This window comes from Giraffa tippelskirchi, chromosome 8, assembly GCF_054371585.1.
Source record: "Giraffa tippelskirchi isolate mGirTip1 chromosome 8, T2T-mGirTip1v1.2.pri, whole genome shotgun sequence".
Classification (NCBI taxonomy): domain Eukaryota; kingdom Metazoa; phylum Chordata; class Mammalia; order Artiodactyla; family Giraffidae; genus Giraffa; species Giraffa tippelskirchi.
This window is the reverse complement of record NC_137282.1, coordinates 67,605,515-67,619,335: the sequence shown is the minus strand read 5'-3', so window position 1 is coordinate 67,619,335 and position 13,821 is coordinate 67,605,515. Positions and strand designations below refer to the sequence as shown.

The following is a 13,821-nucleotide window of genomic DNA, read 5'->3' as shown; positions in this document are numbered from 1 at the left end:
AGCTGGCCCGAGGAGATATCTCCTGAATCCAGATTAAGCTGGAGTCTCCCAGGCTCATCTGGCATGTCTTCCCTGAAGTCTGCCAAAACCCACACCCTTGCGTTTCCAGGGACTCCCCTTAGCCAGCTGGGCAGAAAACCCAGCATGTTTCAAACAAGCTGACAGACAAGCGGGAGAGGACTCACGGGCAGACGGCTTCCCTCAGGTCTCGGGTGGAGCTCTGGGACCACAGCAGCAACAGGCCATCCCAGTCCCTGGGCTCAGCAGCGCCCTCATTCTCACGCCGGCGGCTCTGCCCTGAGGGGAGCAGGAAGGTCACCAACTGCCGCAGGCGGACCTCACGCCCCTCCCACTTATGGAGCCTGACCTCCCCCGGCCCCACCCCTTCCCCTACCCCAGCAGGACGAGAGCTCCTCTTCCCCTGGCTTCTAACGTGAGGCCCGGCCCTGGGCCCCGATTGGGCACTGCCCCAGTCCGGAGCCAATCACAGTGGCCAAGGAGGTGGAAGGCACCGATTGGCCAGGGCCAGGTCATGTGACCATACTCCCCAGGAAACTCAAATATTACCAAGATTCCCTAAGAAACCAATGAACAAAATTATCCAGTAAAGGCAAACCGTACTTTTTAATGAGGCCAAAGTCACAGAAAAAAAAAAAAAAAAGCTTCACAATGAAGTGCTCAAGGAAGCTACAAAATAAACTTTCAAAAAAGTTTAGTAGTTTTTTTAATAGGGTGACGGAGAGCTATACCTATCCCATATATGTGAATTTAGGTTTAAACTAGATTTCCCTTGGCTATTTTATAAGACAAAAAAACCCACATCACCCCCTTTTACTCCCCCCCACACCCAAAAAGTGTTTTAATCTATTGAATTTTTGTGTCCTCAGTTGTGTCTGATTCACGGCAACTCACGATCTCTACACAGCCAGGCTCTTCCGTCCATGGAATTCAGGGCAATTTTTTCTGTCACAGTAAATGCCCACCCTGGGTGATCCAAACGGAAGGGCTCAGAGGCTCCTGAGAGACTAACTCCTTTCAGCTGAGCACAGAGCTGGCTCCTCACTGGGATGCCTGTGGCCTGGGGCTCCCAGAGGGGAGAGCAGCACTCGCCCCACCGTGTGGTCACTGCTGGAAGTGCAGGCTGCTCCTCACTCCCCCTTGACAGTGTCCCTGAGGGCAGAACAGTGTGAAGTTAATCAAGGTGGAAACGCAAACTCCAATGCAAGCAAACTTCCCTCAAGGTCTCCAATACCACTCAGGAACAGGGTATTGGAAACTGCAGGGGATGACATGAATGAAGATGGAGACTTGACACCTTACACCGAGTTCACTTCCAGTTATCCCTAGACAAACATTCCATGAAAACTTGTCACAAATCTAGAGGAACAATGAGCCGAAACCGGACACGTGCTTTGAGTCTTCACACACAAAACTAAAAGGCAGTCCACAAAAAAAACCAGGAGAATACAGTGGACTTTGCAAAATCAAAGATATCTACTGTGGGAAAGACCTCAGTACAAAAGCAAAAGACAGGTCACACATCGCGAGACGAATGAGTGGAAACACAAAGCTTATCAAGGATGTGTCTCCAAACAGACAAAGAACACCAACACAACAAGCCTGTGAAAACTAGGGAAAGGTCTGAAGGGACACCAGACTGAGGAAGACACACACAGAGTATCCCGGATGATGTCCAGCACTGAGGGCCTGAAGAATCAACAGTCTAGTTGTACCTCCTCAGGCCTGTGTGACCCTGGGTGAGGCCTCTGTTTCCCGGTGGCTCTGAGAGATGGACAGGGAGGAAGGGGAAGAGAAATCACTTGCATTTCTAATACTCACAGCAAAGTCTTCCAATGAGAAGGGAATTATCACCCCCACTGACAATGCCATTCACTGAAGTGATCCCCACGGGTCCATCTAACCCAGAAGGGAAGGAAGGACCTGTTCTCACAAAACGGCGAGAGATGGAAGAAGGAAGATCAAGCCCACACCAATCCCTGGAAAGAGAAGCTGTGCTCAGGGCTTGAAAGAATTCCTATTTGGAAAATGATATCCCAGCCCCACAAGGCAATCCACAGCTTCGATGCTATTCCTCCCAAAATGCCAATGCATTTTCGCACCCAACCAAGAATTGCAAAAGGGGTACGGAAACAGAAAAGAGCCTAAATTGTCAATACAATCCGACGAAAAAGCCCCGATACGGACATCCAAGGTTGTGTGAAAGGAAATTAGACGACCAAACTAGGATCCTCAGGAGAGTATCGGAGAAGGCAATGGCGACCCACTCCAGTACTCTTGCCTGGAAAATGCCCTGGACGGAGGAGCCTGGTAGGCTGCAGGCCATGGGGTCGCGCAGAGTCAGACACGACTGAAGTGACTTAGCCGCAGCAGCAGCAGCAGGAGCCGGACAGTATGCTATTGGGAATACAACAACACACACAGATCCAGATCGATGGAATAAAGTTGAGGGTCCAGACACAGACCCCAGCATCCATGCTCAACTCATCTCTGACACAGAAGGGGAGAATATCCAAATGGGAACAAGAAAGCCTCTTCAATACATGTCCATGGGAAAACCAGACAGCTACATCTGAAGAACGCTATTGGTTTTGATCTCAGACCACCTCAATATCGGGGAAAACCTCACCCTAAAGGCTGATGTCATGAGATAGCTAGAAAGAAGCGTAGGTCAAAGGCTCCTTAACATCAGAGTCTCCTTGCCATTTGCTGGGCGGAGGTAGAAATGGGTCTCTTCAAGTAAGGGAAAGAGGTACACGAAGTACACCAATGGGTTTCCATCCAATGGAACCTCTTCACAACAGAGAAGCTAAGCAAGCATTCACAAATGCAAAAGAGAGGAAACGGAACACGAGAGACTCCTTGCAAGTGGTGTATCTGAGAAGGGGTTCATATGGAAAGAGACGAAGAATGCACAGCACTCAGATTCCAAGAAACACCACCACCACCCTTGACCCTTCCCCCATGACCAACTCCGACCTAAAGCCTTTCTCTCCCTCTAACCTATCCCTAAAACATAACCCTCATCTAATCATATACATGTGCATTCCTAGCATCCATCCGTCCACACACGAGAGAGAAAGAGGAAGACACAGACTGAATTGAGAAAGGAAAAGAGAGGGACACAGCCAGAGAGAGACACGGAACCAAAGAGAGGAAAGGAGTCGATGGTCCAGACTTTTCATCAATCTGTCTCGAAGGTAGAAGCAATGACAGCGCCCATCCACCCCAGAAGGGGGAAAAGGACGGAAGGTTTGGAGAGGAAAAGACAAGAACGCAGGGAGCCATTAGAAGCTCAGCCACCCGCAGAAGCCGAGCTGGGACACTTGAACAGAATCTCAATGGAAACAGAGGACCAGAAAGTTGGCCACTCTTTTCTATAAGAGAGGGAGACCTTCGAGTCTTCCTTTCGGTCCTCCAACTTGGATGCGGGGTCTCAAAACAGTCAGGAGGGGGAGTGCCTTTTCCTGGGTACCACGGCACATCCAGGCCTCGTTCTGCCCCATTCTGTGCTGTGTCAGCCCAGGAAGGAATCTTTCTTTCTGAAGTCTCAGCGCACACGCTCCACGTGATATCGGCCCCAGGTGGAAAGGCATGGAGCTGCTCGTAGGCCGACAGACCTAGGAAGCAGATGGGAGAATGACCGCCACTCTGCAGATGGAGAGACTGGGGAAACCCTGAGGGGCATATGCTTGTCCAGGGCCACACCACTTATGAGAAGAAGGAGCCTGGTCTGAGAGCAGCGGGGCCCTCGGAGCTCAGGCCCTGGCTGCACCCAGGCCTCCCCAGGGCTGTCGGCTGGGCTGGGTGGGTGTCACTGTGCCTGCACATGGCTTAAGGGTGGTGGTCGAGCAGTCAGAAACCCAGGGATTCGCTTGGGAAGTTTTGGGGAAGGGACCTCAGCACGAACCCCAGGAAATGATGTCACCTGCCGGCAACAGAACCCAACAGAACCCGCAACCCGGGTATCCAGGCCTCGAGAGCGGAGAGGAGCCCCCAGCCAGATCACTTGCTGCCGAGATGTTCTGCTGTTTGCCCCTGCCCAGAGGCCGGGGCCTCAGGAGAGCTCACAGGCAGTGTGCGTGGGCACCCTGTCGACGTTGGCTCAGGGCACCCCCGAGACGCCTCTGGCCCTTTGCCCGGAGAAACAGAAAGGTAACACGGGGAGCCCCAGGCCGGGCCAGGCCACCTCTCCCATGCCACCCGGAAACACCGGGTCCTTTGCCTGTGTGTGTGGATGCGGGTTTCTCGGGGCGTGTCTCCCTCAAGGAAGCCCAGGTGGATGTGGGGTCAGAAGCCTGCGGACAAGTTGTGTCCACACCCCAGGGGAGAGCATGCTGGGCGGGATGGGGAGAGTGCGGGCAGGGCCGGCCGCCCAGGCTGACCTCACACCCTCAGGTGGGTCTCTTTCCTCCCGGGTGGGGATCTGAGCAGACACACGTCTCTGACCCTTCTGGGCAGAGAAGTTCGAGCAGGCCGAAGCAGCGGCTCCACTGGCCAGGCCCAGCTCGGAAAACTCCCAGCATGGCTGGCTGACGGTCACTGTCGTTGCAGAGCTTCCCACGTGATGAGGCCGAGGACGGGGACACCCCATCCAGCTCCCGGAGGGAGGGGTCGGAGCACCACCCCCCCGCCCGTGAGGCCCAGTGCAGGCTCCAGGTGAGCGTGCCCACGGAGGCATCAGCCCCACCGGGGGCGAAGCGGAGGCGGGGAAGGCCTGCTGCCGAGACACCGCCCAGGATACACCCGGCGGCCCAGTCTGAGGCTGCCACGGAGCTCAGCACACCCGGCTCCGACCCAGAGTCCCGAGAACCCCGGCCTCTGAGGCAGCAGGAGGACCTGGAGCCCAGCACGCCAGAGCACAGAGGTGAGGACGCTGGGGCTGGTGTACGGGAGTGTGTGGGGAGGGGGTGCTGAGCTACACAGGGACGAGTCCCCGAAAGCTGCTGCTGGGCCTGCAGCAAGCGCTGGCCTCACACCCCCCGCCCCCCATCTTGCACACTTCAGTCCCAAAAGACATCCGACCCTGGGTATTCTTTGGGAATCTCTTGGAAGCTTTCTGTCCCGGGATACGCACATGCCAAGGCTGGCCTGCGGGCAAACGATGCTTCTCCCACAGCTCTAGCACTGGCCTCCAACTGGAACCAGGCTCCACTTCCCAGACCTGTCCCTACAGAGGTGGTGGCTCCAGGTGCAGGACCCAGGGATCCACCGAGGGCAGATGGAGAACCGAGACTTGCCCTCGCAGAGACACCAGGCCAGCTGGGTACTGGCCAGCACACCGGGCAGATCGGATCTCCGTGCCTGCAGGACCCCCAGCCCCAGGCACTGATGTCCCACCCCCTCAGCCAGAACCTCCACCTCCACGTGCACCTCTACCTGCTCGGCCTTTGGCAGGAGAACCCGAGGCAGAGGAGGAGTCACCGCCTCGGCAGGGAGAGCCTGCCCTGGCTCCCGCGCAACACCCAGACGCCCACGATGACTCACCCACCCCTGCAGGGAGAACGAGCCCCCGCTCTGGACAGAGACCCAGAGCCCTTGCCGGAAACACCACGTCCAGGGGAGCGGTCGGCTCTGCAGCCTCCATCCCTGTCTGCTCACCGTGGACGCCGTCAACTCGGTCTGCCCCCAGGGGACATGGAGTTCCTTTCCCCCGAACTGCTTTGCATTTGGTTTGTTTCCACCTTTCTGGTGATGTTTTCTTTTTTGCGTGGTTTCCTGTATTTTTGTTGGTTAAGTTGGGATTAGTAAACTTTTTCATCATTGTTGCAATTTGGGAACACTGTTGTGTAACTCTGGTGATACTGTGTTACCATCACCACTTTGTAGTTTCAGACCCGTTCCATCTTTATGCCCCACCCCCCAACAAAGCCTGGATTCAAGGCAAGCACGCCCTGTTCATCCCTCCGCCCGATCCTGAACACAATTTCATCTTTTCCTTCTGCATTCCTTCCTATATTCTTGGTGTCCCCAATCAATGACTCTCAGTGAAATGACTGAAGGAGTTTTTTTCGGACGCTCCACCTACTGTAAGACTCCACTGGAGAGTTCTCATGTTTATGTCCTTTGAACTAGCCTTTGATAGCTGAAAGGACGTTGTACGTCCTTTCAAGATACCATGTGCCAAACGAAGCCCTTTTGGCAAATGCCATCATTATCTCCAGGCAGGCATTGCTGTTTGAAGGGTGCCATCTCAGCCAGAAGGCAGAGGCTGAGCTCCTCTTGTTGCACCAGCTCCCAAAAGAAGCCAAGAAAGGGAGCTGGAACAACAAACCACCCCAACACCCAGGAAAGCGTTCTTCATGACAGAAGGCTAGAAAATGACCCAACATCCTTGTGGCCCAGAACCCCTCTAGAAATTCACTGTTCCATAAAAAAGAGAAACAGATGGGAAGTTCCAAGGAGAGGCAATGCCCATGGCCAGTGTATTTTAGAGACGGCCTGACCGCTCCGGGGAAGACACGCACTGACAGAACCCCTTGGGAAACAGCCGTGATAGTCCTCACTGTCGTAAGGGATTCCTCTGGGGACAACCTGCCCTGGGCACCACACGAGGGAGCAGACCGGCTTCTCTTCCTCTGCCCCCACACCATTCACTCATGAAGGCAGCTCAGGTGTTCTCATGCCCTGCCTGCCTGCCTGCCTGGCTCATCCGTGAGCTGTGACCACCTCCAGGACAGGACTCCACCTTCTGCTCTCTGTGTACCGTGAATCTGCACACAGTGGGCTTTCAGAACCTTAGGAGACTTGAGCCATTCCCACTCGAGCCAGAACCCTCCCCAGGAAGGAAAACAGCTGTGGAGTCCTTTTGGCCCCAGCACTGGTTCCGAAACCCTGGCGGCTCCTAGAGCCTCTACGGTGTGAAGAGGGAGGTCCCTTTTGACAGAGCTTTCCGGCCGTCAGATCTAAGCTGCTGTTTCACTGTCAGCTGTGTCTCTTCCGTTGCAGTGTTGCAGGTGGGCCACGCTGCTCCAAAGGAGCTCACAAGCTGAGTTTCAAGGGAGGTATTGAGAGGACAGGGATGGCTACAACGTGCTGCAAACTGAGTGAGGGTCCCCACAATCCTCAGCAAAGGTGTGTGGTGTGCAAGTGGGGAGTAGAGGGCCCCCAAGTTCCAAAGGAAGGGAGGTACTCGGGAGCTAAAGCCCTTGGCTGCTGTGGTAGCAGCTGCAGATGGCAGCTCGTCCACAGTGCACTTCGAATGAGGTCATATGAGCGGGACTCTGGAAATGGCTCCGAAATCCAGAGAAAGGGGTCAGGGTATGTGGGAATCCGGCGCGGGTGGGGGGTGGATGAAGGAAGGTGTCCTTCCTCTCTCCAGTGCAATTTGGTTTGGTGAGTCTCAAAGCTACCAGATGGCACTTCCCAAGTCAGGCCCCCGCAGGAATCAGGGTGGGCTGCATGCCTCGGCCCCTGCCACAGGGACAAGCCACACCAGTGGCCTCCCTGAGCTCCAATGGCCGGATCTGGGGGTTCTGTCTGGGTGCACACCTGCTTGTTCTGGCCAAGTTCCCCGCTTCTCTGAGCACCAGCTTCAACCTCTCGAATGAGGACATCGATTGCTACCTTGGCACGTTACTCTCTTCATCCTGTGAAGACTCATTAGGCTTATCCTACAATTACTAGCTGGCCCGAGGAGATATCTCCTGAATCCAGATTAAGCTGGAGTCTCCCAGGCTCATCTGGCATGTCTTCCCTGAAGTCTGCCAAAACCCACACCCTTGCGTTTCCAGGGACTCCCCTTAGCCAGCTGGGCAGAAAACCCAGCATGTTTCAAACAAGCTGACAGACAAGCGGGAGAGGACTCACGGGCAGACGGCTTCCCTCAGGTCTCGGGTGGAGCTCTGGGACCACAGCAGCAACAGGCCATCCCAGTCCCTGGGCTCAGCAGCGCCCTCATTCTCACGCCGGCGGCTCTGCCCTGAGGGGAGCAGGAAGGTCACCAACTGCCGCAGGCGGACCTCACGCCCCTCCCACTTATGGAGCCTGACCTCCCCCGGCCCCACCCCTTCCCCTACCCCAGCAGGACGAGAGCTCCTCTTCCCCTGGCTTCTAACGTGAGGCCCGGCCCTGGGCCCCGACTGGGCACTGCCCCAGTCCGGAGCCAATCACAGTGGCCAAGGAGGTGGAAGGCACCGATTGGCCAGGGCCAGGTCATGTGACCATACTCCCCAGGAAACTCAAATATTACCAAGATTCCCTAAGAAACCAATGAACAAAATTATCCAGTAAAGGCAAACCGTACTTTTTAATGAGGCCAAAGTCACAGAAAAAAAAAAAAAAAAAAGCTTCACAATGAAGTGCTCAAGGAAGCTACAAAATAAACTTTCAAAAAAGTTTAGTAGTTTTTTTAATAGGGTGACGGAGAGCTATACCTATCCCATATATGTGAATTTAGGTTTAAACTAGATTTCCCTTGGCTATTTTATAAGACAAAAAAACCCACATCACCCCCTTTTACTCCCCCCCACACCCAAAAAGTGTTTTAATCTATTGAATTTTTGTGTCCTCAGTTGTGTCTGATTCACGGCAACTCACGATCTCTACACAGCCAGGCTCTTCCGTCCATGGAATTCAGGGCAATTTTTTCTGTCACAGTAAATGCCCACCCTGGGTGATCCAAACGGAAGGGCTCAGAGGCTCCTGAGAGACTAACTCCTTTCAGCTGAGCACAGAGCTGGCTCCTCACTGGGATGCCTGTGGCCTGGGGCTCCCAGAGGGGAGAGCAGCACTCGCCCCACCGTGTGGTCACTGCTGGAAGTGCAGGCTGCTCCTCACTCCCCCTTGACAGTGTCCCTGAGGGCAGAACAGTGTGAAGTTAATCAAGGTGGAAACGCAAACTCCAATGCAAGCAAACTTCCCTCAAGGTCTCCAATACCACTCAGGAACAGGGTATTGGAAACTGCAGGGGATGACATGAATGAAGATGGAGACTTGACACCTTACACCGAGTTCACTTCCAGTTATCCCTAGACAAACATTCCATGAAAACTTGTCACAAATCTAGAGGAACAATGAGCCGAAACCGGACACGTGCTTTGAGTCTTCACACACAAAACTAAAAGGCAGTCCACAAAAAAAACCAGGAGAATACAGTGGACTTTGCAAAATCAAAGGTATCTACTGTGGGAAAGACCTCAGTACAAAAGCAAAAGACAGGTCACACATCGCGAGACGAATGAGTGGAAACACAAAGCTTATCAAGGATGTGTCTCCAAACAGACAAAGAACACCAACACAACAAGCCTGTGAAAACTAGGGAAAGGTCTGAAGGGACACCAGACTGAGGAAGACACACACAGAGTATCCCGGATGATGTCCAGCACTGAGGGCCTGAAGAATCAACAGTCTAGTTGTACCTCCTCAGGCCTGTGTGACCCTGGGTGAGGCCTCTGTTTCCCGGTGGCTCTGAGAGATGGACAGGGAGGAAGGGGAAGAGAAATCACTTGCATTTCTAATACTCACAGCAAAGTCTTCCAATGAGAAGGGAATTATCACCCCCACTGACAATGCCATTCACTGAAGTGATCCCCACGGGTCCATCTAACCCAGAAGGGAAGGAAGGACCTGTTCTCACAAAACGGCGAGAGATGGAAGAAGGAAGATCAAGCCCACACCAATCCCTGGAAAGAGAAGCTGTGCTCAGGGCTTGAAAGAATTCCTATTTGGAAAATGATATCCCAGCCCCACAAGGCAATCCACAGCTTCGATGCTATTCCTCCCAAAATGCCAATGCATTTTCGCACCCAACCAAGAATTGCAAAAGGGGTACGGAAACAGAAAAGAGCCTAAATTGTCAATACAATCCGACGAAAAAGCCCCGATACGGACATCCAAGGTTGTGTGAAAGGAAATTAGACGACCAAACTAGGATCCTCAGGAGAGTATCGGAGAAGGCAATGGCGACCCACTCCAGTACTCTTGCCTGGAAAATGCCCTGGACGGAGGAGCCTGGTAGGCTGCAGGCCATGGGGTCGCGCAGAGTCAGACACGACTGAAGTGACTTAGCCGCAGCAGCAGCAGCAGGAGCCGGACAGTATGCTATTGGGAATACAACAACACACACAGATCCAGATCGATGGAATAAAGTTGAGGGTCCAGACACAGACCCCAGCATCCATGCTCAACTCATCTCTGACACAGAAGGGGAGAATATCCAAATGGGAACAAGAAAGCCTCTTCAATACATGTCCATGGGAAAACCAGACAGCTACATCTGAAGAACGCTATTGGTTTTGATCTCAGACCACCTCAATATCGGGGAAAACCTCACCCTAAAGGCTGATGTCATGAGATAGCTAGAAAGAAGCGTAGGTCAAAGGCTCCTTAACATCAGAGTCTCCTTGCCATTTGCTGGGCGGAGGTAGAAATGGGTCTCTTCAAGTAAGGGAAAGAGGTACACGAAGTACACCAATGGGTTTCCATCCAATGGAACCTCTTCACAACAGAGAAGCTAAGCAAGCATTCACAAATGCAAAAGAGAGGAAACGGAACACGAGAGACTCCTTGCAAGTGGTGTATCTGAGAAGGGGTTCATATGGAAAGAGACGAAGAATGCACAGCACTCAGATTCCAAGAAACACCACCACCACCCTTGACCCTTCCCCCATGACCAACTCCGACCTAAAGCCTTTCTCTCCCTCTAACCTATCCCTAAAACATAACCCTCATCTAATCATATACATGTGCATTCCTAGCATCCATCCGTCCACACACGAGAGAGAAAGAGGAAGACACAGACTGAATTGAGAAAGGAAAAGAGAGGGACACAGCCAGAGAGAGACACGGAACCAAAGAGAGGAAAGGAGTCGATGGTCCAGACTTTTCATCAATCTGTCTCGAAGGTAGAAGCAATGACAGCGCCCATCCACCCCAGAAGGGGGAAAAGGACGGAAGGTTTGGAGAGGAAAAGACAAGAACGCAGGGAGCCATTAGAAGCTCAGCCACCCGCAGAAGCCGAGCTGGGACACTTGAACAGAATCTCAATGGAAACAGAGGACCAGAAAGTTGGCCACTCTTTTCTATAAGAGAGGGAGACCTTCGAGTCTTCCTTTCGGTCCTCCAACTTGGATGCGGGGTCTCAAAACAGTCAGGAGGGGGAGTGCCTTTTCCTGGGTACCACGGCACATCCAGGCCTCGTTCTGCCCCATTCTGTGCTGTGTCAGCCCAGGAAGGAATCTTTCTTTCTGAAGTCTCAGCGCACACGCTCCACGTGATATCGGCCCCAGGTGGAAAGGCATGGAGCTGCTCGTAGGCCGACAGACCTAGGAAGCAGATGGGAGAATGACCGCCACTCTGCAGATGGAGAGACTGGGGAAACCCTGAGGGGCATATGCTTGTCCAGGGCCACACCACTTATGAGAAGAAGGAGCCTGGTCTGAGAGCAGCGGGGCCCTCGGAGCTCAGGCCCTGGCTGCACCCAGGCCTCCCCAGGGCTGTCGGCTGGGCTGGGTGGGTGTCACTGTGCCTGCACATGGCTTAAGGGTGGTGGTCGAGCAGTCAGAAACCCAGGGATTCGCTTGGGAAGTTTTGGGGAAGGGACCTCAGCACGAACCCCAGGAAATGATGTCACCTGCCGGCAACAGAACCCAACAGAACCCGCAACCCGGGTATCCAGGCCTCGAGAGCGGAGAGGAGCCCCCAGCCAGATCACTTGCTGCCGAGATGTTCTGCTGTTTGCCCCTGCCCAGAGGCCGGGGCCTCAGGAGAGCTCACAGGCAGTGTGCGTGGGCACCCTGTCGACGTTGGCTCAGGGCACCCCCGAGACGCCTCTGGCCCTTTGCCCGGAGAAACAGAAAGGTAACACGGGGAGCCCCAGGCCGGGCCAGGCCACCTCTCCCATGCCACCCGGAAACACCGGGTCCTTTGCCTGTGTGTGTGGATGCGGGTTTCTCGGGGCGTGTCTCCCTCAAGGAAGCCCAGGTGGATGTGGGGTCAGAAGCCTGCGGACAAGTTGTGTCCACACCCCAGGGGAGAGCATGCTGGGCGGGATGGGGAGAGTGCGGGCAGGGCCGGCCGCCCAGGCTGACCTCACACCCTCAGGTGGGTCTCTTTCCTCCCGGGTGGGGATCTGAGCAGACACACGTCTCTGACCCTTCTGGGCAGAGAAGTTCGAGCAGGCCGAAGCAGCGGCTCCACTGGCCAGGCCCAGCTCGGAAAACTCCCAGCATGGCTGGCTGACGGTCACTGTCGTTGCAGAGCTTCCCACGTGATGAGGCCGAGGACGGGGACACCCCATCCAGCTCCCGGAGGGAGGGGTCGGAGCACCACCCCCCCGCCCGTGAGGCCCAGTGCAGGCTCCAGGTGAGCGTGCCCACGGAGGCATCAGCCCCACCGGGGGCGAAGCGGAGGCGGGGAAGGCCTGCTGCCGAGACACCGCCCAGGATACACCCGGCGGCCCAGTCTGAGGCTGCCACGGAGCTCAGCACACCCGGCTCCGACCCAGAGTCCCGAGAACCCCGGCCTCTGAGGCAGCAGGAGGACCTGGAGCCCAGCACGCCAGAGCACAGAGGTGAGGACGCTGGGGCTGGTGTACGGGAGTGTGTGGGGAGGGGGTGCTGAGCTACACAGGGACGAGTCCCCGAAAGCTGCTGCTGGGCCTGCAGCAAGCGCTGGCCTCACACCCCCCGCCCCCCATCTTGCACACTTCAGTCCCAAAAGACATCCGACCCTGGGTATTCTTTGGGAATCTCTTGGAAGCTTTCTGTCCCGGGATACGCACATGCCAAGGCTGGCCTGCGGGCAAACGATGCTTCTCCCACAGCTCTAGCACTGGCCTCCAACTGGAACCAGGCTCCACTTCCCAGACCTGTCCCTACAGAGGTGGTGGCTCCAGGTGCAGGACCCAGGGATCCACCGAGGGCAGATGGAGAACCGAGACTTGCCCTCGCAGAGACACCAGGCCAGCTGGGTACTGGCCAGCACACCGGGCAGATCGGATCTCCGTGCCTGCAGGACCCCCAGCCCCAGGCACTGATGTCCCACCCCCTCAGCCAGAACCTCCACCTCCACGTGCACCTCTACCTGCTCGGCCTTTGGCAGGAGAACCCGAGGCAGAGGAGGAGTCACCGCCTCGGCAGGGAGAGCCTGCCCTGGCTCCCGCGCAACACCCAGACACCCACGATGACTCACCCACCCCTGCAGGGAGAACGAGCCCCCGCTCTGGACAGAGACCCAGAGCCCTTGCCGGAAACACCACGTCCAGGGGAGCGGTCGGCTCTGCAGCCTCCATCCCTGTCTGCTCACCGTGGACGCCGTCAACTCGGTCTGCCCCCAGGGGACATGGAGTTCCTTTCCCCCGAACTGCTTTGCATTTGGTTTGTTTCCACCTTTCTGGTGATGTTTTCTTTTTTGCGTGGTTTCCTGTATTTTTGTTGGTTAAGTTGGGATTAGTAAACTTTTTCATCATTGTTGCAATTTGGGAACACTGTTGTGTAACTCTGGTGATACTGTGTTACCATCACCACTTTGTAGTTTCAGACCCGTTCCATCTTTATGCCCCACCCCCCAACAAAGCCTGGATTCAAGGCAAGCACGCCCTGTTCATCCCTCCGCCCGATCCTGAACACAATTTCATCTTTTCCTTCTGCATTCCTTCCTATATTCTTGGTGTCCCCAATCAATGACTCTCAGTGAAATGACTGAAGGAGTTTTTTTCGGACGCTCCACCTACTGTAAGACTCCACTGGAGAGTTCTCATGTTTATGTCCTTTGAACTAGCCTTTGATAGCTGAAAGGACGTTGTACGTCCTTTCAAGATACCATGTGCCAAACGAAGCCCTTTTGGCAAATGCCATCATTATC

The 13,821-nt window shown here is 54.8% G+C and overlaps 2 protein-coding genes across 2 annotated transcripts; both read left to right on the top strand.

Annotated features, from left to right (window-relative positions):
- The first annotated feature begins 3,980 nt into the window (after nucleotides 1-3,980).
- LOC145517226 (uncharacterized) lies at nucleotides 3,981-5,798 on the top strand. Its single transcript, XM_081519496.1, has 3 exons — nucleotides 3,981-4,173; nucleotides 4,573-4,885; nucleotides 5,138-5,798. The coding sequence occupies exons 1-3, from the start codon at nucleotides 4,039-4,041 to the stop codon at nucleotides 5,764-5,766; spliced, it is 1,077 nt and encodes a 358-aa protein (XP_081375622.1). The 5' UTR covers nucleotides 3,981-4,038; the 3' UTR covers nucleotides 5,767-5,798.
- Nucleotides 5,799-11,624: 5,826 nt separating this feature from the next.
- LOC145517294 (uncharacterized) lies at nucleotides 11,625-13,434 on the top strand. The gene is made up of 3 exons (XM_081519572.1): nucleotides 11,625-11,817; nucleotides 12,217-12,529; nucleotides 12,782-13,434. The coding sequence occupies exons 1-3, from the start codon at nucleotides 11,683-11,685 to the stop codon at nucleotides 13,408-13,410; spliced, it is 1,077 nt and encodes a 358-aa protein (XP_081375698.1). The 5' UTR covers nucleotides 11,625-11,682; the 3' UTR covers nucleotides 13,411-13,434.
- Nucleotides 13,435-13,821: the final 387 nt, after the last annotated feature.